At 36.4% G+C, this 22,812-nt stretch overlaps 2 protein-coding genes across 3 annotated transcripts in view; one reads left to right on the forward strand and one right to left on the reverse strand.

The window, feature by feature from the left end:
- LOC145246115 (high-affinity choline transporter 1-like) overlaps nt 1-22,812 on the reverse strand; it is a 145,640-nt gene that overhangs the window by 71,381 nt on the left and 51,447 nt on the right. Inside the window, exon 1 of one of the 2 annotated variants that reach the window (XM_080107948.1) lies at nt 17,142-17,288. The exons of the other annotated variant lie outside the window; for it this stretch is intronic. The gene's annotated coding sequence lies outside the window, so the exon portion shown is untranslated. Of the gene's footprint in view, nt 1-17,141; nt 17,289-22,812 lie in introns of those variants that run through there. 2 annotated transcript variants of the gene reach the window in all.
- On the forward strand, nt 12,855-13,358 carry LOC145245663 (uncharacterized). The gene has a single exon (XM_080107221.1). The coding sequence runs from the start codon at nt 12,855-12,857 to the stop codon at nt 13,356-13,358; it is 504 nt and encodes a 167-aa protein (XP_079963347.1).

Genomic DNA, 22,812 nt, shown 5'->3' on the forward strand with positions numbered 1-22,812 from the left:
CTGTATATTAGGTACAATATAATAATCAATAGAATTGGCTCTATAATAATAAATACGAAATCTGCATGAATTGAAATATCATATGTAAACATATTTTACAACTGAGTAATGCAAGACAGTCTGCTGAGACTTCTGGTTTTACGTGTTATGAGGATTCTTCATTTCAACACTAACCAGATCAATGGAAGGCTTCAAAATAGACTTTGTAGCCTACGGGGAGATACCCTTTCCTCTTCCCTGCAACCTCTTTTCCATAAAAAAGGCATTGCAAGCCTGTCTCTGCTTTATCGTTATTTTCATGGCAAGTGCTCAGCTGAACTCCAGTCTACGATCCACCTCCCCATATCCTGACTTTCACAAAAAAACACTCGTCTAGTTGAAACCACTATCAATAATTTCCTCAACTCTTTAACTGTGCTTAAACCCAAACATAGATTCCATGAACAAAGCTTCTTTCTCAGAACTGAACGCCTGTAGAACTCTTTTCCGCTTTTCTGCTTTCTAACTTTTTACAATATGGTTGTCTTCAAGTCCAACATAAACAAATTCTTGATGAGCTATCCCCCTTAACAGTAATCCAATTTACCAAATTTCCACAACTAACGATGACTGACATGTTCCCCTTGACCACTGTACATGCATTAACCCTTATCCTCGAGTGGCCCCCGGGCCTTAATAAGTGGTGACTCCTCTGTGGAAAAAAAAAAAAAAAGACAATCACGGTCAGGTGAGTGTATCTTTACAATGTTTTCATAGCTAGCAGGCAGCTCGGCATTGCCTGGTCATACAATATGCTTTAAAATGATATTTTGATTTATGCAGATTGTGTATATATTATTATAAAATCAATCTTCTATTAATTATTATATATTATGAGGAATAATTTGCTCGGTAGAATAATTAAAAAAATAAATAAATAATAATAATAATGTCATTCATCAAATTCCGTCTGTGTTTGTTTACAATATAATGTCAGCTGATATTTGGGCTTGACGATGGATACCCTGGAAAAGTCACTTCTGATCAATGGTTAGTTTTAAAATATGCAAACAAAGAAATGATTTGTGGCGATTTTAAATAGGATCTCTTCTTTTATCGTAAATTGAACTCATTAATAAGAAAAAAAATTCAATTTAAATGGTGAGATACACCCAGGGGGTAATTTGATCTGTAGTTGATTGTTCTACCACTGAGCTATATCTGCAGATGACAATAAATCTTCTTTTTTTTTTTTAAAGAAGAAATGATTTGCTGAGATTTTATTGTCTCCTTTGGCCAGTGTAATGTAAAATATTCCCCTGTAAAAATTATTCTTTTTTATCTGTTATAGAGAAAGGCAATTTTTAAGATCGGATTTTTTCAATTTTCAATACTTATCGAATGAATTTCTGTACAAAGCATATCTAAGAACACTGCCAGACATATAAATTAGCTTTGTGTGAAGTTTGCAAAAGATGGGCTCAGCCGTCTTGGAACCTATGAGGAAGAAACACACACACAAAGTGACTTTTATGTAATACTAGAGTTAGAGATTTAAAAATATATAATTGCAAAAAATATTTCATGTATTTGGAATGAAAAGTTTCTGGGAAAATTTTAAACGTAATATTATATTTCCCTTGTACAAATGAATGTGCAAACATTAGCGTCAAGATTTTTAAATATAATCTTGAAAATAAAAATAATTAAAAAATTGGGTCACTAAGAAAGAATAATTTTAAAACGGAATAATTTCTGCTAACTATTTGAAGAAGTATGGCGCTTACCATAATTCTTGTTGGGTAGGTCACCATTTCGGCGGGTCCCCCTTTTGGGGAGTCGTCGAAATTAATAAGACGGGAGTAGAAACCGACCTGGGAATAATAATAAAGAAACAAAGGAACTTCCAAACGAAACGGTTTTATATTCATTTCAGCGTACAAGTGGTATCGGGTTATAGAAAGTTCGTGATTTTCATTTATGTCCCCTGACTCTGGAACAACTCGGGTCTTTTTGCTTCCACACTTTTGTATCTCTTTTTGTCTTTCCCACCAGAACTGTTCTCCGTCCTGATTGGTTACAACCTCTGGTCACCTTTTTGAGGAAAGGAGGAAGGAAGGAAGGAAGGGGGAAAGGGAAGAGTAGAGAGAAAGAGACATGTAATGGAGTCTTGGCTTCACTACAGAAGTATGGGTGGACAGAACGGCTAAAAAAAATAAAAAGTATTTGTTTATAACTTTCATTATTAAATAATCATTATCTTTCAAAGTTGAATTGTATTTAATCGTTCATTAAGAATTATTTTAGCTTATTTTTTTAATTCATAATAAAATTTAAGAATAAATCGAACAATGTAATTGCTGAAATTCGCTTTTTGAACAACATTTTACAAAAATTTATATTTCAAATTCCAAGGAAAAACATCAGTAAACAGACAGTTATATTATAATAATTGTACTTATACAGTTTACTCAAGACATTAAAAAATGAAAATATAGAAAAAAAAAAAAAGTTTTTTTTTTTTTTGTTTTTTTTTACAAGGGTGTCACCACTTATCAAGGCCCAGAGGCCACTCGAGGATAAGGGTTAATAGGTATACATTAGTCATTGTGATTTTAGCATAGTAAACAGTGGGAATTTTGAAACTTGGATTACTTAGGGGGACGATTCAATTAGAACTTGTTCACATTGGACTTTTTCTTTTTTTTTTTTTTCATAGGTATCAACTCATTATCAAGGCCAAGAGGCCACTCAAGGATAAGGGTTAAAGAGTGTACAGTAGAAATTGGACAATATAATAATCATTAGTAATGAAAATTTGTTAAATTTTATAACTTATATGGAACGGCTCATCAAGAACTTATTTACGTTAGACTTGAAGACAACCATATTGTAGTCAGCCAGAAAGCAGGAAAACGGAAGACAATTCCACAGGCGTGCAGTTCTAATAAAAAAGCTTTGTTCATGGAATCTACGTTTAGGTTTAGGCACAGATAAAGAGTGGGGGGAATTATTGATAGTGTTTACAGCTAGACGAGTGTTTCTTGTGAAAGTTTTGCGAGGGGGGACCATAGATTGAAGCTCAGTCGAACACATTTCCATGTAAATAACGATACATCAGAGACAAACTCGCAACATCTCTTCTGTGAGATAGAGGTTGCAAGGAAAAGAAAAGGACATAAAGAGAAAGGTTATATTGTATATATCCATTTTGGACTTAAGATCTCCGAAAAAAAATTTCATTTAATTTGATCGAGTAGTTTTTTTTTTTTTTTACAGCAGAAAAACACGTTTTTATGAGAGCGCATTGAAGTCAGCCACTATGGAAATTTTAAACACACCACGGGGAGATAACTCTATGTAAAGCGCCAGGACTCCCTCCCCATCTTTAATACTAGCTTTTCTTTCTAAAAATAGAACCTTTTGCTTGGTATCATAACAAATTGTTTTTTCGCTGTAAAAAAAAAAAAAAAAAAAAAAAAAAAAATACTTGATGAAATTAAGACAAAACTTTTTTTCAAAGAACTTCGTTCCATAACGGATACGTACAATATAACCTTTTTTCGATGTTTTCATTTTTTAATGTCTTGATTAAACTGTACAAGCACCATAATAATAATAATAACTGTTGTATCTTAATTATTGAATTATTTAAAACGAATGAGCGTTTGAAAGCAAGGCCAGATGAAGAAGTTTGAGTTAAAAGTTTTATTCTGGATGGGTTATTGAGGTTAATATTATCTTCTGTTAATTGCCAGGATGTACCACTGTCCGCTGAGTTGAGAAGCTTAGCTAGTTTAAAGTTTAAATGAAAAAATTGAGTCACTAAGAAAAAATAATTTTAAAACGGAATAATTTCTGCTTACGATTTGAAGAAGTATGGGTGGACAGAACGGCAAAAAAAAATAGCAAGTAAGTTTATAACTTTCCTTATTAAATAATCATTATCTTTCAAATTCTGAACACTGCCTGGCATATGAATTAGCTTTGTGTGAAAATTTGCAAAAGATAGGCTCAGCCGTTTTGGGAGCTATGAGGAAAGCACCAACACACACACACACACACACACACACACACACTGACCTTTAAATTAAATAATAGTAGAGATACAAAAGTCCTTTTTTTTTACATGAAGGTCACCACTTATCAAGGGCTAAAGGCCACTCGAGGATAAGGGTTAATTAGTCATTGTGATTTTAGCATAGTAAACATTAGTGGGAATTTTATAACTTGGATTACTTAGGGGGACGGTTCAATAAGAACTTGTTCACGTTGGAGTTGAAGACAATCAGATTGTAGTCAGCTGGAAAGCAGGCAAACGGAATAGAGTTCCACAGGCGAGCAGTTCTAAGAAAGAAGCCTTGTTCATGGAATCTACGTTTAAGTGTAGACATGGATAAAGAGTGTGGGTAATTGTTGATAGTGGTTCTGACTAGCTGAGTGTTTTTCGTGAAAGTCTGGCGGGGGGGGGGGGGCATAGATTGAAGTTCAGATGAGCACCTGCCATGAAAATAACGATAAAGCAGAGACAGGCTCGCAATGTCTCTTTTGTGGGAAAGAGGTTGCAGGGAAGAGAAAAGGGCATTCCCCCACTAAGCTACAAAGTCTATTTTGAACTCTGTCAAGACAGGATAAGCTGATTCTAGCAGCTCCTGCCCAGATGTGGCAACAGTACTCAATCATTGGCCAAACCTGGCTTTTATATAGGTAGAGAATTGCGTCAGAAGTGAGATATCTACTGGAGCGGTAGAAGGATCCCACCATTTTTCCAGCGATTTTGGCAATGAATTTGATATACATGTTCCATTTCAGATCGGGAGTAAAGGTCAAGCCCAGAAGCTTGTTAAAACATGAAGCCTCTCCAAGACAAGAGCCATTCATTTCGATTGATGGCAGCTGGGCAACAGAGCGTTGATGATGTAAAGATAGAAGCTTGGTTTTAGATGCATTAAAAGTAACCAGCCACTCTTTCCCCCATTGTACTATGTGCTCAAGATCAGAGGAGAGAGAGTCAGAGAGAACTTGGTCGTTTACGGTCTTCGAAGTGCTACCATAGATGGTACTGTCGTCAGCATAAATGTCTACGAATGCATTGTATTGACTTTCTAAATTACAGATTTATTCAAATGCAAGCAACGCTTTTTAAGCAAAAATAAAATCCTTTTAACAGATTCACTGTCAAGTGACTTCCTTGAGACTTGAAAATTATCACCGTTTGAAATAACAGTATGCAGGCTTTGCTTTTCTGTTTGTCATATAGAAGGATGGAGACAAAGGATGGGGACAAAAGGATGGAGACAAAAGATGGAGACAAAGAAAATGAAAAGAAAAAGGGAAATCCCTGATGAAGGGGAGATATCACCGAAAATTTGGATTATAAACAAATAAATGTTCATCTATAATATAAATCCCACCTGTCTGTTTAAATGTATGTATGTATATATATATATATATTATTCCTTAATTGGAATTCATTTTTGAGATGAGCATTATATATATTAATTTATTTTTATTTCGGACTATTATTCTCATCTTTTTTTTATTGTTTTTTTTTTATTCACAACGTTTCGGCCAACTATTCCTCTGGCCTTCGTCAGGTGGTAACCGCGACGGATAGGAACTTCGAATCTCCTAACTGCATTCTCAGCCATCACTGCCATCCGTAGTTGTTGTCGTCTCACCACATTTTGGCCAAGTAAACCTCTGGCATGCTTTGGGTGGGATTGAAACCGCTATGCTCATCTGGAACTGTAGTGGATAGCGGTTTCAATCCCACCCAAAGCGTGCCAGAGGTTTACTTGGCCAAAATGTGGTGAGACGACAACAACTACGGATGGCAGTGATGGCTGAGAATGCAGTTAGGAGATTCGAAGTTCCTATCCGTCGCGGTTACCACCTGACGAAGGCCAGAGGAATAGTTGGCCGAAACGTTGTGAATAAACAAAACCAATAAAAGATGAAAAACAACAACTAATAAAAGATGAGAATAATAGTCCGAAATAAAAATAAATTAACATGTATGTATATATGTTTTTATGTCTACCTAAAAGTTTGGACAGAGGTGACAGATTTTCACGAGATCAATATCGTTTTGAAGCTCGACCCTTCGGATGAAAAAATATAGAAAAATTGGCCAAAAACATTAATTCCTTCACTCTCAACTGGGAAATTTGTCTACAGGGAGGGGTCACTTTTTTTGCCAACATTCTCGAAAGTCACCCCCTCTTTTTGATTGACTAGCTTTAATTTAAACATTCGTCACTTCTAGTTTGGCGATGGACACAACAGCAAAGACGTCATGTTTTTTTTCACTTCTTTTCCTCCTTCGTGGTACAGGTTCAAGCCTGCCTGCCTACTACCACTGTTTTTTTTCTTTTGCTCAACACACACCTCCAAACACTCAGACAATGCTGGGCATCCAGGCTAGTTTTTAAGAAAATAAATTCTGCGTTGTATTTAGCTTTCGAAATTATAGATTTATTAAAATTTAAACAACACTTCCTAAGAGGGGATAAATCCTTTTACTAATATGTGCTAGTGTACAAAAGAGGTCCCAAATTTCTGGCATCAGAAAATTTTGTTAATGTGATATAAGATGAAACAGAAGACTTCAGTAGTTTGCAATTTTGAGTGTCGCCCGCACTGAAGGTCGAACCTTCAGAAGAGTGTAATTTTACAACTGAATTTTACCAAGTATTTTACCCACTATGCCATGGGTCTTACCAAGTCATGGCTGACAGAACTAGAGCATGCTACCCCCATGGATTAAATAAAGGGTTCCGTTGAAAATTCCATACAGATTCCAAAGTTCAAAGATTTCAGAGTTTGACAGAAAGATTTCAGCGTTCATCAAGATACACTTGAAGAAGGTCAGAGGTCACATCGACCAAAATGTTGTGAAAATAACATCCAGGATGAGAACAGTCATCAAAATAATCCCAATAATATATTTTTTTTTTTTTTTACATAGGCATCACCACTTATCAAGGCCAAGAGGCCACTCGAGGATAAGGGTTAAAGAGTGTACAGTAGAAATTGGACAATATAGTAATCAATTTGGTAAATTTGTTAACTTATATGGAATGGCTCATCAAAAACTTGTTTACGTTAGACTTGAAGACAACCATGTTTTAGCCAGCTGGAAAGCAGGAAAACGGAAGACAACTCCATAGGCGTGCAGTTCTACGAAAGAAGCTTTGTTCATGGAATCTATGTTTAGGTTTAGGCACAGATAAAGAGTGAGGGGAATTATTGATAGTGTTTTCTGCTAGACGGATGTTTCTTGTGAATGTTTGGCGAGGGGGGACCATAGATTGGAGCTCAGCCGAGCACTTGCATATAATATAGATAATCAATTTTCATCTAAAAAATTCAGAAACATAATATGTGAACGCTTTTAAATTGTCGTATTTGTTTTGCTCTCAATTGTTTTGTCAACCAAATGTTATAAATCTCTTGTTTCAGGCTAGCCAAGGTCAGCTGGAATTATGACCATTCCAGAGAAATGTCAACTGGAAAGGAAAGATTTTTAATTTTGTAATTGGCCATTTTTCTAGCACTTTTCTCTGAAAGTGACGTCTTTTACAACTTCTGTTTGTTTGTTTGTGTTTTGTGGCATGTCAACTATCTTTCAGTTATTTAATGCCGAATAAAATTGTCAAATGGAATCTTATAGGTCATCATAGCATATGAATCTGAAGATTCTATTGTTGACATTGGTTTCCCTGATATTTTTTCTAGTCAGAATTGTTTCCAGAAAGACACCAGGGATTGTGGGAGGAACCATGTCAACATTGCCAACATCATAAGTGAAAGTGATTTTTTGTGGAACGAACTAGATTCGAACGTAGGACGCCCGGCTCATTAGTCTGTATCATTAACCACTAGACCACCGTCACTTCCCGTCTTATAGGTAAGATAATTATTTCATACACCTAGTAGTGTTGGAACGATTATTTGGAATCGAAAAAATCAGAACTTTTGTTGCATAGGTGAGGGACAACACAGGATAATATCAGAGTCGGGCAAAACCAGTTGTAAACCAGATGGATGGCAATGATGAAGCACCGAGATCCTGAAACAATTGAAGAAATATTTCATTGTAGATTGGAATTGCTAAACATATTCAAATCGAAGGTGAAAAGAAAAGAACAATTAAATTCCGATCAAGGAATGTGGGGCGATGTCAATATAAAGTTAAAACTAAAACAATAAGACAGAGTGAAGGAGTGAAGCCAGCGACACACTTCTGCTATCATACGTTCGCCCCCCCCCCACCTACTGATCTGTAAAATAAATAAAACTTTGTTGATTTAACAACACTTTTCGGGGTATTGGAATTGGGAAAATTTGAGCTTAATTTCACATTCTAAAAGCGGTTATTTTACTTATTTCTTTTTAATTAACTTTTTATTGCTGGCAACAATGCTTTCGGGATGATGCAAGAGGTGTGGCGATCAACCAAGCATGTGGTTATCAACGGTCCAAACTGACTCATCCTCCTGTTTTATCGACGCCGTTTGTGCTTTGACCTTACTGTAACACTATGTTCAACTGAGGTCGTTGAATGCTGGAGAGGGAGGGGGGGAAAAAAGGATTGATGACAAAAGAAAAGGAAGAATGTTTATTGAGTAATAAAAGAACAATTAAATTCCGATCAAGGAATGTGGGGCGATGTCAATATAAAAAAAGACAAAGGATTGATGACAAAAGAAAAGGAAGAATGTTTATTGAGCAATAAAAGGACTTTGACGGAAAAGATCATGGGTAGAAGAAACAGAGGACAACAGCGAGAAACATGTTGATAGTCTGAACACCTGGGCAACATCAAAATGATGAGCAACAATGAATTCATGAATGCCTCAAGAGGGAGAGACAGATGGAGAGCCATAGTTGTAAATAGCCGTACCAGGTAGGAAACCACTATATGATGATTTAGAATGAGAGGCACTTCTATATTATAATAACAAATAAATATTGAATTTGAAGTGAAACAAATGTAAATATCAGGTCTCAAATAGTAACATATCCACAAACGACGAAAAACAATAAGGTAGAAAAATAATTATTAATGTAAAAAGGAAATTTGTAAAATGAAGCAAAATCACTAGGTTAGATAACTTGACAGGGGAGATAATTAAGTTCAGTTGCTTAATGTCACGTAATGAATGTAAGTCAAAATGTTGGACAAATTCTATTCCTCAGAAAACCGGCTTTTAGCAAACGGAAATGGAATCATGTCTTCTTTTCTAGTGTGACAATTTTATCGTTCCACCCTGTGTAAGTTCGTTTGTCATGATACTATTCTCCCGGGCATTACTACCTTCATATCTGTGTGCAGTTACTGCAATAAAATACTTTAAAACGAAATTCGATGATATCCCGACAAGCTGAATATTCTTTAATATTATGTAATACTTGAATATTTAATCTTCTTTAATAAATGTTGGCTTTAATATTGCATAATTGTGAATTAACGAATAAGAACTTTTTTGTATTGGGTAGGCTGGTAAGAAAGTATGTCATGTGACGAACATAATTCAAAATGTCGGACAAATTCTATTCCTCCTCTAAACTTTATCGAAAACTGTTTTTTTATTAATAATTATTTTTTTACCCTATCGTTTTTCGTAATTATTGGATATGTTACTATTTGCGACATAACAATTACATAGGTACCATTTGTTTTACTTGAAATTCAATATTTTTTTCGTTGTTATAATATAGAAGCACTGTATTATAAAAGAGAGACAAATCTTTATTGTGTACGTACCTTTCGTTTAAAATGAAGACAAAGGAGAGTTTCATTCTAACATTTAAAAACAACTTTATTTGTCATCTTCATCAGTAGCATGTATATAAGATAGAAACGGATTAGTAGCTTAAAGTGTTCTTCTGTGTAAGGATAGATTGAATATTATACCGGCTTGTTGAAGGAGAGAATAGTTCAGTGTACACGTGTTGTAGTCAGTAGTAGTCGGGACAAAGTATTAGACAGTCCTGAGATATAGATTAACCGTCCATTTAGATGCAATTGTTGGAATATCTCCTGCACTTGGGCTACTATAATGTAAAAGTACTTTAAAAAATGCCAAGATCCACAAAACACATTAGAATAAAAATGGAAGAAGAAAACATTGTTTAATGATCACAAGATATTTGTGAGAGAAACATTAGAAAATAATGTAACCAAAATAATTTATATATGTACATAATGTTAAGAAATTTTATATAATTGTTCATGTGAAAATTCAATCTGGTATTTGTAGTATTTATTCAGTTTGATGAAGCCATACTCTTAGGCATTAGCTAGTATTGAAAAAAGTAATGACGTTATTTAATTGCCTATAACTTCATTTTCTCACGTTCATAAGAGAATGTTGACGGGATTGTCCCTTTTTGGACAGATCGATTTTTACTATGAACTGATCTTGTGTCGAATCTTCATGCCTTGCATGGTATCTAAATGAATCAAACCTTCGGGTTACGTTAAAACATACTCCCAAGTATTATCTTCACCTTTTGGGTGATATTGTATAGTAGCAGTGGAGACTGTAGCTTGTGTCTGTTAGATAATAATGAGTTGTTCCCCTTTGACTCTGATACTGTAGCTTGTGTCTATTATTAGATAATAATGAGTTGTTCCCCTTTGATACTCACACTATTCCTCTTACAGCAACCTCCTACTACATAAGATAGATTAAGAACCAACCGGACTACTATCTTTACAGTTTCAACAAAAATTGCATCATGTAAACACATATTTCCATCTTGTTAATTCGTTACTAGCATGCATTTGCGCAAAACCTACAAACGTGTCGACATCATGTAAAAGAGACTTAAAAAATGCTAAGATCCACAAAACGTTGCATCCCTCTGCCTGTTCTACAAGTATTTTAATGGTGAATGCTCTGACGAACTGCAGACACTTGTGCCCCCACGACGTAGACACCCTCGACAAACCCGACAGGCAGCTAAATCCCACCCCCACACAGTAGAGATCCCTAGATGTAAAAGATCTTTCTACTCCAGTAGTTTCTTCCCCAGAACCGCTAGACTCTGGAATTCCATTCCAAGTTCCTGCTTCCCTAACTGTACTGACATGCAGAAGTTCAAGTGCAACGTGAACCGACATCTTGCTGCCCAAATCCCAACATAGTTCCCCAGTAGTTGCTGCCCCTGATAGTAGCCCCCTACACCAAAGTGGCAATGTGCCTTGTTTGGGGTGAAAATGTAATAAAAAAGAAAAATAAATTAAAAAAAACAATAAAAATGGAAGAAAAAAACAATGTTGTGAGCGAAACATTAGAGCAAAAATGTAACCAAAATAATTTATGTACAGAATTCCAAGACATTTTATGTAATTGTTCGCGTGAAATATTCAGTTCTGGGAAAAAAGTTCAGTTTAAAAAAAAGAAAGAAAATGGCTGTAATCTATGAGTGTGTGTATGCATATTCAGATTCTTGCTTCATAAAAAAAAAAATCTTATCATTTTGTTATAGCCAAGGATAAGACATCCGACGAATGTGAAATCTTCACCTACTACTTCATAAACATTAGAAAATAATGTAACCAAAATAATTTATATATGTACATAATGTTAAGAAATTTTATGTAATTGTTCATGTGAAATATTCAATTCCGGGGGGAAAAAGTTCAGTTTAAAAAAGCAAGAAAATACATGGCTTTAATCTATGCATATGCATATACACATTTGGATTCTTGCTTTATAAAAAAAACATCTTATTATTTTGTTCTAACCGAGGATAAGGCATCTGACGAATGTGAGATATTCACCTACTACTACATATATTCCAACTAAGAGATTTTAAAGATTCTAACCGTCCATTTAGATGCAGTTGTTTGAATCTCTGCTGTACTTGGTTCACCGGGTATAGTTGCGAGGTAGTTTTTGAAATTATCTTTCATGAATCTGGTTGCTCTTATAATTACTCGGATAATGCAGATTTTCCTAAGATTCCATATTTTCATGTCATATAAGACCTTGGTAGTTCGTAATCTGCTCCCCCTCAACACTGGTTAGACCAACATCACTGGAGACACTTATAGAATAAAAACGATGAAAGAAAGTCTCATTCTGATATTTAAAAGCAACTTTATTTGTCATCTTCGTTAGTAGTGTGTACAACAGAGAAACGGATTAGTAGCAGAAAGTGTTCTTGTGTGTAAGGATAGATTGAATATTATACCAGCTTGTTGAAGGAGAGAATAGTTCAGTGTACACGTGTTGTAATCAGTAGTAGTCGGGACAAAGGATTAGACATTCCTGAGATGTAGATAAGATAGGCCGGTTAATGAAGAAAGAAAGAGAGAAGTATCCAGTGTATATATATATTATTCCTTAATTGGAATTTTTATTTTGAGATGAGCATTTTTATGTTAATTTTATTTTTTATTTCGGACTATTAGTCTCATCTTTATTAGTTGTTGAGGAAGTTGGCCGAAACGTTGTGAACCAATAAAAAGATAAAAAAAAAAACAACAACTAATAAAGATGAGACTAATAGTCCGAAATAAAAAATAAAATTAAAGTATCCAGTGTGTTTACGTATTGTAGTGGATAGTAGGAGTGTGTGTCTGTGTATCGATGTGAGCAGTCGTGTAGCATGATAGAGAAAGTTTGTATGTGTGCCGCATGTGGACAAAAGATTAAAGATTCCCGTAGCATGAGAAAGAAAGTCGTGTGTGAAGATAGCCAGGTTGGCTTGTGGTACTTACGTTATTCTCGGGTCAAAGGACCCAGGCGGTGTCCGCTGCCAGTAGGGAGAAAAAGAGAGAGCTTGTTGTCAGTTTTACATTTTATACACTTGATCATGTGACTGAGAACTGGTTTGTGATTAGACAAACCAGGAAGATGGTATATTTAAAATCTCAAGCCTTTGAGAAGGTATTGGGATACCTATATGATCCTATTCGGAACACGTTCAAACTTCCTCCCACTTTAGTGGACCCTGAGGTCAATACCAAACAGGGGAGTCTTTCGCAAATATCAGGAGTATATGATCCCTTATCTATGCTTCTCCCCGTCACGATACAGGGGAAGATCATTGTCAGCTCGATCTGGAAAAGCAAATTGCTGTGGGATGAGCGGATACCCGAAGAGCTCAATAAGCTATGGCAAACCCATGTCAAGGATCTAAATGACTTGAGGATGTTTGAATTTCCCAGGCGTGCATTGTCAGAAAATCAGTCTGTCGAATTTATTTGTTTCTATGACACATCGAAAAACGTGTACGGATTCACCTTGTATGCGAAACAGGGAGCGAATTGTTCTCTGTTGTTTGCAAAGGCCAGAGTGGCCCCAATAAAGGGAATCACTTCCCACTTTGGAGCTATTGGCTATGTTTTTAGCCCTTAAGGTAGCCCCTCAGGTTTTGGGTGCTCTGGGGACACTTAACACTGATAATTTTTTCCTGATGTCTGATTCCCAGGTTGCCCTCTCATGGGTCATGAACGGTAAAGGATCCAAGAAAAATATATTCGTTAAAAATAGGATCGCGGAGATCAAAACATTTTCAGAAGATATTAATATTAAATTTGGCATTCTACCAAAATTAAAATATGTTTCTTCGTCGGAAAATCCGGCAGATCTACTAACTAGAGGTATCAACACTTCTAAATTTTCCCAGTTATTCAATTTCTGGATGTATGGCCTGGAATGGCTCAATAGAGATGGCATTGATTGGCCAATCTCACCCTTACCTTGTCTAAACAAAACTAATAAAAAAATTGTATCATGTTTGTACTCTCAGGAGATACGTCCTTCTGAAAATACCTTCCCGTTGGATATTTCAAGGTATTCCAGCTTAACTAAGGCAATCAGCATCTTAGAAAAAGTGTAGAAATTTTATGATTTGTTACGTCACCGTAGTGCTGACAATTTTAATAGGGTCAAATTATTGCTATTTGCTAATATGCAAATGGAGGCCTTCTCTCATGAACTAGGTTACTTGAAACAACCTTCCAGTAAAGTGCCTCCCCCTAGGGTAACTGCCTTAGGGTTATTCCTTGATAAAGATGGGTTAATTAGAACCAGAGGTAGGATACAGAATTCTGATATTCTGACCTTTGAGGTCAAGTTTTCCCTTTTGTTGGGAAAAAAAATCATTATTTAACAAAACTGGCGATTAAGGAAGCTCATCTTAACTGTTGCCACATGGAGGTTAATTCAACCCTCAGTAAGTTAAGGCTGTCTGGGGTTTGGATCCCTCAGGGGAGACAAGTCGTAAAAGCCTTTGTGCGTACTTGCATTGTATGTAAAAAAATAAATGCTTTGCATTGTAAGGCACCTGCAGGGTTACTATTGCCTGCTCATAGGGTGAACTTTGCTCCCCCATTTAAACAAGTCGGTGTAGATTTCACCGGTCAATTTTCCATAAAGGTTAGAGGGGTAGAAGTTAAAATGTACATATCACTCTTTACATGCATGAGTTTGCGTGCAATTCACTTCGAATTATTGCCGGACATGAGCACCCGCTCTTTCAGGCTGGCCTTCATTAGGTTTACCAATTTATTTGGTATCCCTACGCATGCATATTCCGATAATGCAAAATCTTTTGTTGCGTCCGGAATATTGTTGTCGAACGTGCTCGAATCGGATGAGCTGAAGGAACAATTTAAATCCATTCATGTCATCCATCGAACAATTCCCCTTTACTCTGCCTGGCAAGGGGGAGTCTGCGAGAGGCTAATTAAAACTGCCAAGCAATGTTTGAGGAAACTATTGGGCAGAAGAAAGTTGGATTATTTGGAATTTCTGACTGCACTTTCTGATGTGCAAAAGGCAATAAATGACAGACCCCCTCACTTATATTGTTTCTGCCGACAAAGACTTTAGTATTTTAACTCCAAATCATTTTCTTCAAACAGGCTATCAACCTCGTTTGCTTATTAATAATTATGATTCTGAATTATGTCCTGACCCCCCAAATAGGACTGCCTTATTACATTCCCTTGAAATGAGGAATAAATTTGTTGAAAAATTCAATCGTATCTGGCATAATCATTACCTCTTGTCATTAAGAGAAGTCGATGCCGAAATTGGGAGCAATTGTTGGAGAGGTAGTACTTATTAAGACTCCCAACAAAACCAAACAGTTTGGGAATCTTGGTAAAATAATTAAATTAATTACTGGAAGCGACAATAATGCTCGTTCCGCGGTTGATGGGTGCGAACAGGTCCATTCCTTAAAAAAATCTTGTGCCCTTGGAAATTAAGGGTAATGATGATATTGTATCAACTGAGTTTATAGAAGAAGGGGATCCCTTTTTCTGTCCAACCTGTTCTGTTCCGAATGATGGAACATCACCAATGGTGTACTGCGATTCCTGTGACAGCTGGTACCATTTCAGCTGCGTGGGAGTTAATCAGCAAGATACCTTAGGGGAGTGGTGTAGTTCTAATTGTAAGGATGAAGCGCCTCAGGTCAGTCTATATAATGGAAATTAGCTAATGTCTGGATGCATGAGAATTTTGAGGTTTTAACTGAAAATTGACAACAGACAGTGGCACACATATATAAAGAAATTTTAACTGAATTAAAGTTATAATTATTGAATATCAATTTGAATTGTTAACAAACAAACATATTAAGGTTAAGAAATTTAACTGAATTAAAACATATTAAAATTATAAATTTGTCTGAGTTAAGACTTATGTTTACTGGATTAACTTGCTATTTATTGTTTATCCGACTGTTTTATTAATTAACTTGTATTGGGAAAAAGTAATGATTATCCATTACTTTTTCGTCTCCTCCTTGGCAGTGTGTGAGAAATTCCATATACGGCAGCCATCTTTTCTTGTTTGTCCGCCCATGAATTAGCGGTCGGCTGTCATTGGTTTAAATTTGAATGTATCAGGTGACTGACTTTGCATGCTTTTGTATCATGCTTTCTTTTTCAGTCTAGCCAAAACTCGGCATCGGGATAGACTCAAAACCCAACAGCTGCCACTGGAAGGAGCTAAGACAATTTCTTCATGAACACCAAACAGTTGGTGAACAAAGGACTACATCTCTACAAGCAGAGACTACTTATACTGCTGAATTTATCCTAATTGAGGATGACATTCAAGAACTGTTCTGCATGTTTATTTTCCAAATATTGGATTTTATCTCAATTTATCTTGAGTCCCAAGGGGCTCACATTATGCCTTATTATAGGCGCCATCACTCCCGCCGAGTTTACCATGAACATTCATGAATCCTTACTAGGAACAACGAACTAACGTTCCAACAATAGGAATTTGAATTAAAGGCTCCATGCGTATGGGGGCAAATCGGGCCACCGTTTTGCAAATGGTCAATACCAGAACCAATAAACTTTCATTGCTGTTACATTTGAATAAATTTTGAGTTTGAAAGGTATAGCTTTTGTATTTGTGGATTCTTTTGCCTCTGCAGGGAGGAAATTGAGATGTGAGAAATAAATTTCTCACATTACAGAACGAAAATGTCATATTCCAAAAATTATGTAAATCGATCAAGTAGTTTTATTTTAAACTAAGAAAATTTTACGATTTTTAGCGATTTTACTACTAAACTGCATTGAACATTAGATTTATTTTTTACCTCGATGTGAGTTGTCCCCCGCTTTTTATTTGATCGAATTTCATCATGGCCAACGAAAACACGCCGACTCGCTTAGTCGTAAAATTTGATTTGCTTGAATTAAAATTTAAAAAAAAAATACTTGATCAAATTACATCATTTTTGGAATATGTCATCTTCGTTCTGCAACGAGTACGTACAATATACACACTTTTCTGTATTTTTTTTTTCTTTTAATTGCCGGCATAAGTGCCAATTTGAATAAACACACAACAAAAAAAAACTACTTGATCAATTTACGCGATTTTTGGAATATGACATCTTCGTTCCGTGACGAAGACGTCATATTCAAAAAAAAAAAATTGTACTTTTGATTGTTGTTTTTATTATTATTATTATTATTATTATTATTATTATTATTACAATGAATTCTAAAAATAAGAACTTTAAAAATTGCAAACAAAACGGTTGAAATTAGCGTCCAAATCAACACGAGAGAAACACGTGTCTAACAAAGAATCAAATACGATCATTTTTTTAATTGTTTTACCTGTTAATATGGAATAAAATAAATAACGGATAATACTCACCTGTATTTCTAAACCACTGTGGAGCTATTAAAAACGCGTTGCATTGTAAAGAATTCACAAGCCATGAGATATATCTAGTAAGATTGCCGCACCTTTTTTAAATTAAAAAAAAGCAGAGGTTTTAAATGTACATATAACGTTAGGAATGTTTTTAAAATAGAGTTATCTGCCCTTGATGTTCTATTGTATTATAGGGTCACTTAGAATATCTCGCACAAAATGTAAACCATAACCATATCGGATCTTTTCCAGAATTCAATCTAATTAAAATATTAAAAAATACAGATAAAGCTTTATGATGTACATATCCATCACGACACTAATATGTCATATTCCAAAAATCACGTTGATTGATCAAGTAGTATTATTTTTAACTAAGAAAATTAAATTTTATGAATAAGCAAAAAGAGACTGTCTCGCGTCGCAATTTTGAAAATAGGACAATAGGAAATAACTCCACAATAATTTAAACTTGCAAGATCAGTCTAGTAATATTAACGATTTCACATTAATCGCTTAAAAATTATTTTAAAAGAGACTACTTGATCAAGTTACATGATTTTTTGGAATATGATAGTTTCGTCCTGTGACGGCTACATACAACATAAAGATTTTTCAGTTTTTATTGGGGGGGGAGTTAAGTTGAAGTTGGATTTGCACCTATATATATATATATATATATATATATATATATATATATATATATATATATATATATATATTTGCACCTATATATATAGAGAGAGATTTGCACCTATATATATATATATATATATATATATATATATATATATATATATATATACAGGGTGTCCATAAAGTCCGTGTGCACTTTAAAAAATTTATAACTTTATTTGTATTTGCAATAGAAATAATCTGTAAAATGGATTTGAAAGAAGTAAATCTATATTTTTTAAGCTTTTATTACTGAGGACTTATTACATTTCATTTTTATCTTAACTGATACAACAGCGTGGTCCTGGAATGGAACCTGGGAGCAATGACAATTAAAGGGTGGCTCCACACTCTCCAAAGCCCGCAAGCTGGGGCCTCGCCATTGGATATAGTTTAAGGTCATATTCAGGACCCGTTTTTGTTTTTGTTTTTGCAGAACAGAAGTTTTACAAAAGAGAATAGAAAACAAAAATAGAAGTTTAATGTACGTGCATTTCGTCTCAGGAAGCCACTAGACAGCCTGATCTGGTAGCACCAGTGAACAATCTGAGTGAGGTCATAAGCAATGGAGAAATCATGACAGAACCTCCCCTCATCATCGGTCTTGTTTGAGTGAGTTAACCATTGTGAACACTGAAGTTTCCACAGACTTGGTTGCAAAGGGCAGAATTAGCCGCAAAGTTCTTGGTAAAGAGTTTGGCTTTGTCTGATGCTGCCGAGATTATCTCAGGTCTATTTATGATAGTTGGGATATAACACACGCTTCTGATCTGTCTGTATTGAGAAGGAGATGGCCGATCACCTGAATTTTTACATACGGGACATACTGATGAGGTTTTCCAGGATGTTGGGAAGCAATTCTCCTTAAGACAATGCTTCAACAGCTTTGTAAGTCTGGGAGCTAATTCTGGTTGAAGCTTTTTGAGCACTATAATTAGAATGCCGTCAGGGCCAGTTGCTTTACTGGAATCGAGGTTTTTGATTAGCTTGGGAACATCGCGCACAGATATTTGCATGTTGTAAAGCATGTTTTCAGACACAGGAGGAAATACAAGAGGGTTTGTGGCCCTGATTGCATAGGGTAGAATGAGCTGCAAATTTTCTGGCAAAGAGTCTAGCTTTGTCCGATGTTGACGAAATTACCTCAGGTCCATTGATGATGGTTGTTATTTGCCAAAATTGGTGGGAACCAAGCCACTGCTCAGCTACTTTGGACTTGATGGACTGAGCATACAACTCTCTCGCATTCTTTATTACTCTTTTATAGTGGTTGCAGGCAGTTCTGAAGGCAGCTTTAGTTTCAGTACATTTATTACATTGGAAGCAATGAAAATAGTGATTTCTGTGCGCATATTCTTGACAGAACCATAGTTGGCTGTTAGGTTTTTGCTGGAATATTTTGGAGGTTATGAAGCTGTCTATACCTACAATTAATCATTCCATCAGGTCTGATACTATAGAGGACACATTCTTTTTATAAACATGGAATGCAGAGGTAGATCTGATATAAATGTATGGAAGCTATCCCAGTCAGCCATAGAGTATCAATATACTGTACGGTGGAGAGAGCTGTTGGAGAACTTATTACATTTTTATCTTAATGGAGACAACAGAGTAGTTGAAAGATTCCAGTGGGGACAGAACGGAAGATGAATATAGCTCAGGGCAAGTTGTGAGAAAAAGGTCTAGGAGACTTGCATACTGACCATCAGTGTTGAGTACACGGGTGGGTTCATAAACAATCTGAGTTAGGTTATAAACATCATGACAGAACCTCCCCTTATCATCTGTCTTGCTTGGGTGGGCTAACCATTCCACACTGTGAACACTGAAGTCTCCACACGTGAATGTTAGCTGAAGGATGAGCAGTCAGAATGAGGTCAATTTTCTCAGATATGCTCTTAAAGATAGTAACTCCGCTATTATGGGGGTGATAGAGGTCAAATATAAACACATATTGAATATATGTACTAGCAGAATACTCGGCGTTGCTTGGGATTGGATGAAATAGGTGGAATGTTTCCTAGCAGAATACCTGGCATCGCCTGGGATTCGATAACATAGGTGGATATTTGTACTAGCAGAATACTCGGCGTCGCCCGGGAGTGGTATGAGCAAGTGCATCTGAAAGCACATATAGGGTAATTTAGGGTTACAAGCGGCCCTCACATCTAAGGTAAACAGGTTAATGTTTGACTTGATACGACTAGCAATGTTCAACTCAGTGATAGAGGAGTACCTTGTGCAACAAATACGACTGGCAACAGTGAAGGAGTTACACAAGGGAGTACACAAGAAACTAATGAATTGATAACACACTTTCAGTCTCGTTTACATGGCAAAGCTAGATTTTAAGGTTAAATCTAATCAAAAAACATGTGGACATAGTTTCTGGACCGTTGGTCACTGGTCTAGCGAATTTGGAATACCAGAGTAAAATATTGGCAGAAGCAGCTTCACTCATCACTCTGGAACAGAAATTTAACTGGTTGGTTTGTCTAGAAGCGTCAAACGAATCAATACCCCACCTCCGTAGTACCGTGTCATCTCTTACCTCATCCCAAATGCAAAAATCAAACCATAAATTGCTGATACAAAAGACTGAAACCTAGTCACCCCTGAAATGTGTCCGCCCCTACAGAGGACATAGAAGGACTTTACATCCAAAGAGTGTGTGGGGGGGGGGGGTCAATGAACTAGAAGGATTGTTTGGTGGTCAAATTAAAATGCTGGTTGTGTGGAATAACCAGACATGTGAGGAAGGTGTACCATAAAAATGATGAGAGACGAAAATGAGGCTTCGCTTAAGACTCTAAGAGGCAAGATGTCTTTTCAGATGACCACTCTGGAACTATCTCCCTCAATAGGGGCAGAAATAACCATGATGCCCAAGATTCATGTGACCTTCAAATGGGTGCAGAGGAAACCTGTAAGTGCATTCACCCACTTAATTCAAGCATTTGTAGATACAGGGGACCAGACTTGCTTGGTCCGGCCTGAAATCCAGAGAATCCTCAGGTACCTGTACGAGTACTTACGACCAACCACCAACTAAATAAGAAGCAAAACCAATAACCAGCTACACATTAAGGGAGTCTCATTTTTACACATAAGAGTGGAGTCAAAAGAAAAAGGGCAAGCAGTATATGTATTTGTTGTCTGCACAAATAATTAAGAAGAACACGGAAAGTAAAGGTATAACAATAATATATTAGGCAGAAAAGTTATATACATATTTATATTTCTTCAGATATACTTCAGTTGGAGATATTACGGCAGGTGGCATGTTGCATGTCTTACTGGAGGCAACATAGGCGTCTTGCCTATTTGGCGGTCGTTGCAGAACTCCCCTGGTATTGGTGATTGATACATTTATATATCTCACTCACCCGCCAATGTTAATTAGTGGGCGTCTCCACAACAGTATTGGACAAAACATCTGGTTTCTGCTTGTTAAAAACTGCGTTAAAAGAATCTGGGTCTTTTTTCTTCTAATTTCCTGGCATCGTTGTCTCAAAACAGCTCTGCAAGGATGAAAGAGACAGCCCCTTGCGGGTGTTCGTGCAGTCCACTAGCTCTGACAAAGCTGGAAACTGTATCTTTCAAACCTATACAAGCCAACAGGCACAAACTTCAGCAATGGTTGCTAGACCTCTTTAAATTTAGTGCGTTCAACACATGCCTTCATCAACCACTGCAGATGATGGAGAGTAAATAACTAGACATTAAATTTACTCCAGGTGCAAAGCCCATAGCTACACACACACCAATATCTGTCCTCCACCACTCAAAGAAGAGAGTTAGAGCTGGACAGAGACGTCACTCTCAGAATAATAGAACCGGTACCAGTAGCCACTCTCCACCATCTGGTGTTTAAGGATGGATGTGGCACCAAAGAAAGATGTTTGCCCCAAGCGAACTGTAGACTTACAGAAGCAGAACGCTGTTACCATGAGGGAGACACTCCATGCATCATCTCTGTTTGACTAAGTGTCAATGATACAATGGAATAAAGATTGAAAAAAAAGAAGTCTCATTTTAGCATTTAAAAGCAACTTTATTGTTATCTTCGTTAATAAGAATATCAAAGAAAAACGGGTTAGGAGCTGAAAATGTTCTTGTGTGAAAATATAGATTGAATAGAATTCAGGCCTGTTAAAAGAGAGAGGATTCAGCATATACGTGTTGTAGTTGGTAGTAGGAGCTTGCGTCCATGTATGGACGGGGGTTGTCCTGTAGTATGAGAAAGAAAGTTTGTGTATGTACCGAATGAAATAGCCATGTTTCCCATCACACCAAGTACACCAGAGCCACCTGCGGATCTGAAGAGAGCTGGAAATGGCTAAAAGGCACATGCAGAATGATTAGTTCTATAATCATCACTGCTATCCACTCAGCGAGCTTCAGATCAAAGACTTGGTCCTGATCTAGAACAGTGGACAAAAACAAGGAGGATCGTAGAAACATAGGGTAACTGATAATAGCAGGTAACTGACAATACCAGGTACACCAGAGCCACCTGCAGATCCAAATTCACCATAGAATCAGATCCTGGACAAACCAATGGACATCGGTCGGGAGGTGAATCAACAACACAGTGGAGATGATGACATAGAAGTGGATGACATTACAAACATGGGGGAAAGCGACACAGGAAAATGTTCACAAACAGTCAACCAACCACCAGAAAGACAAGCATCCGGTTGTACAAGATGAGCGCTGAGAGGTCTGTCCCCACAAATGCGTAGGAAGTCGCATGAATTCTCAGACCGAGGAAACTGACCACGTTCATACCTTCTGTGGTAACGGAGGAGGGGGGGCATGTAGAGGTGACAGTTATGCCTCTTGGACTAACTAGACGTATGCAGGAGTTATCTCCCCTTAGATCTATAAAAATATGAGCATGTGTACGAGTTACTCTCTTCCAATGTTATGTTAGATAATAGCCGGGTAGAAGTAGTTAATTATCTATTTATCTATCTATTTATATAATTAT

This window comes from Euprymna scolopes, chromosome 23 (genome assembly GCF_053919585.1).
Source record: "Euprymna scolopes isolate OS-2025 chromosome 23, ASM5391958v1, whole genome shotgun sequence".
NCBI lineage: Eukaryota > Metazoa > Mollusca > Cephalopoda > Sepiida > Sepiolidae > Euprymna > Euprymna scolopes.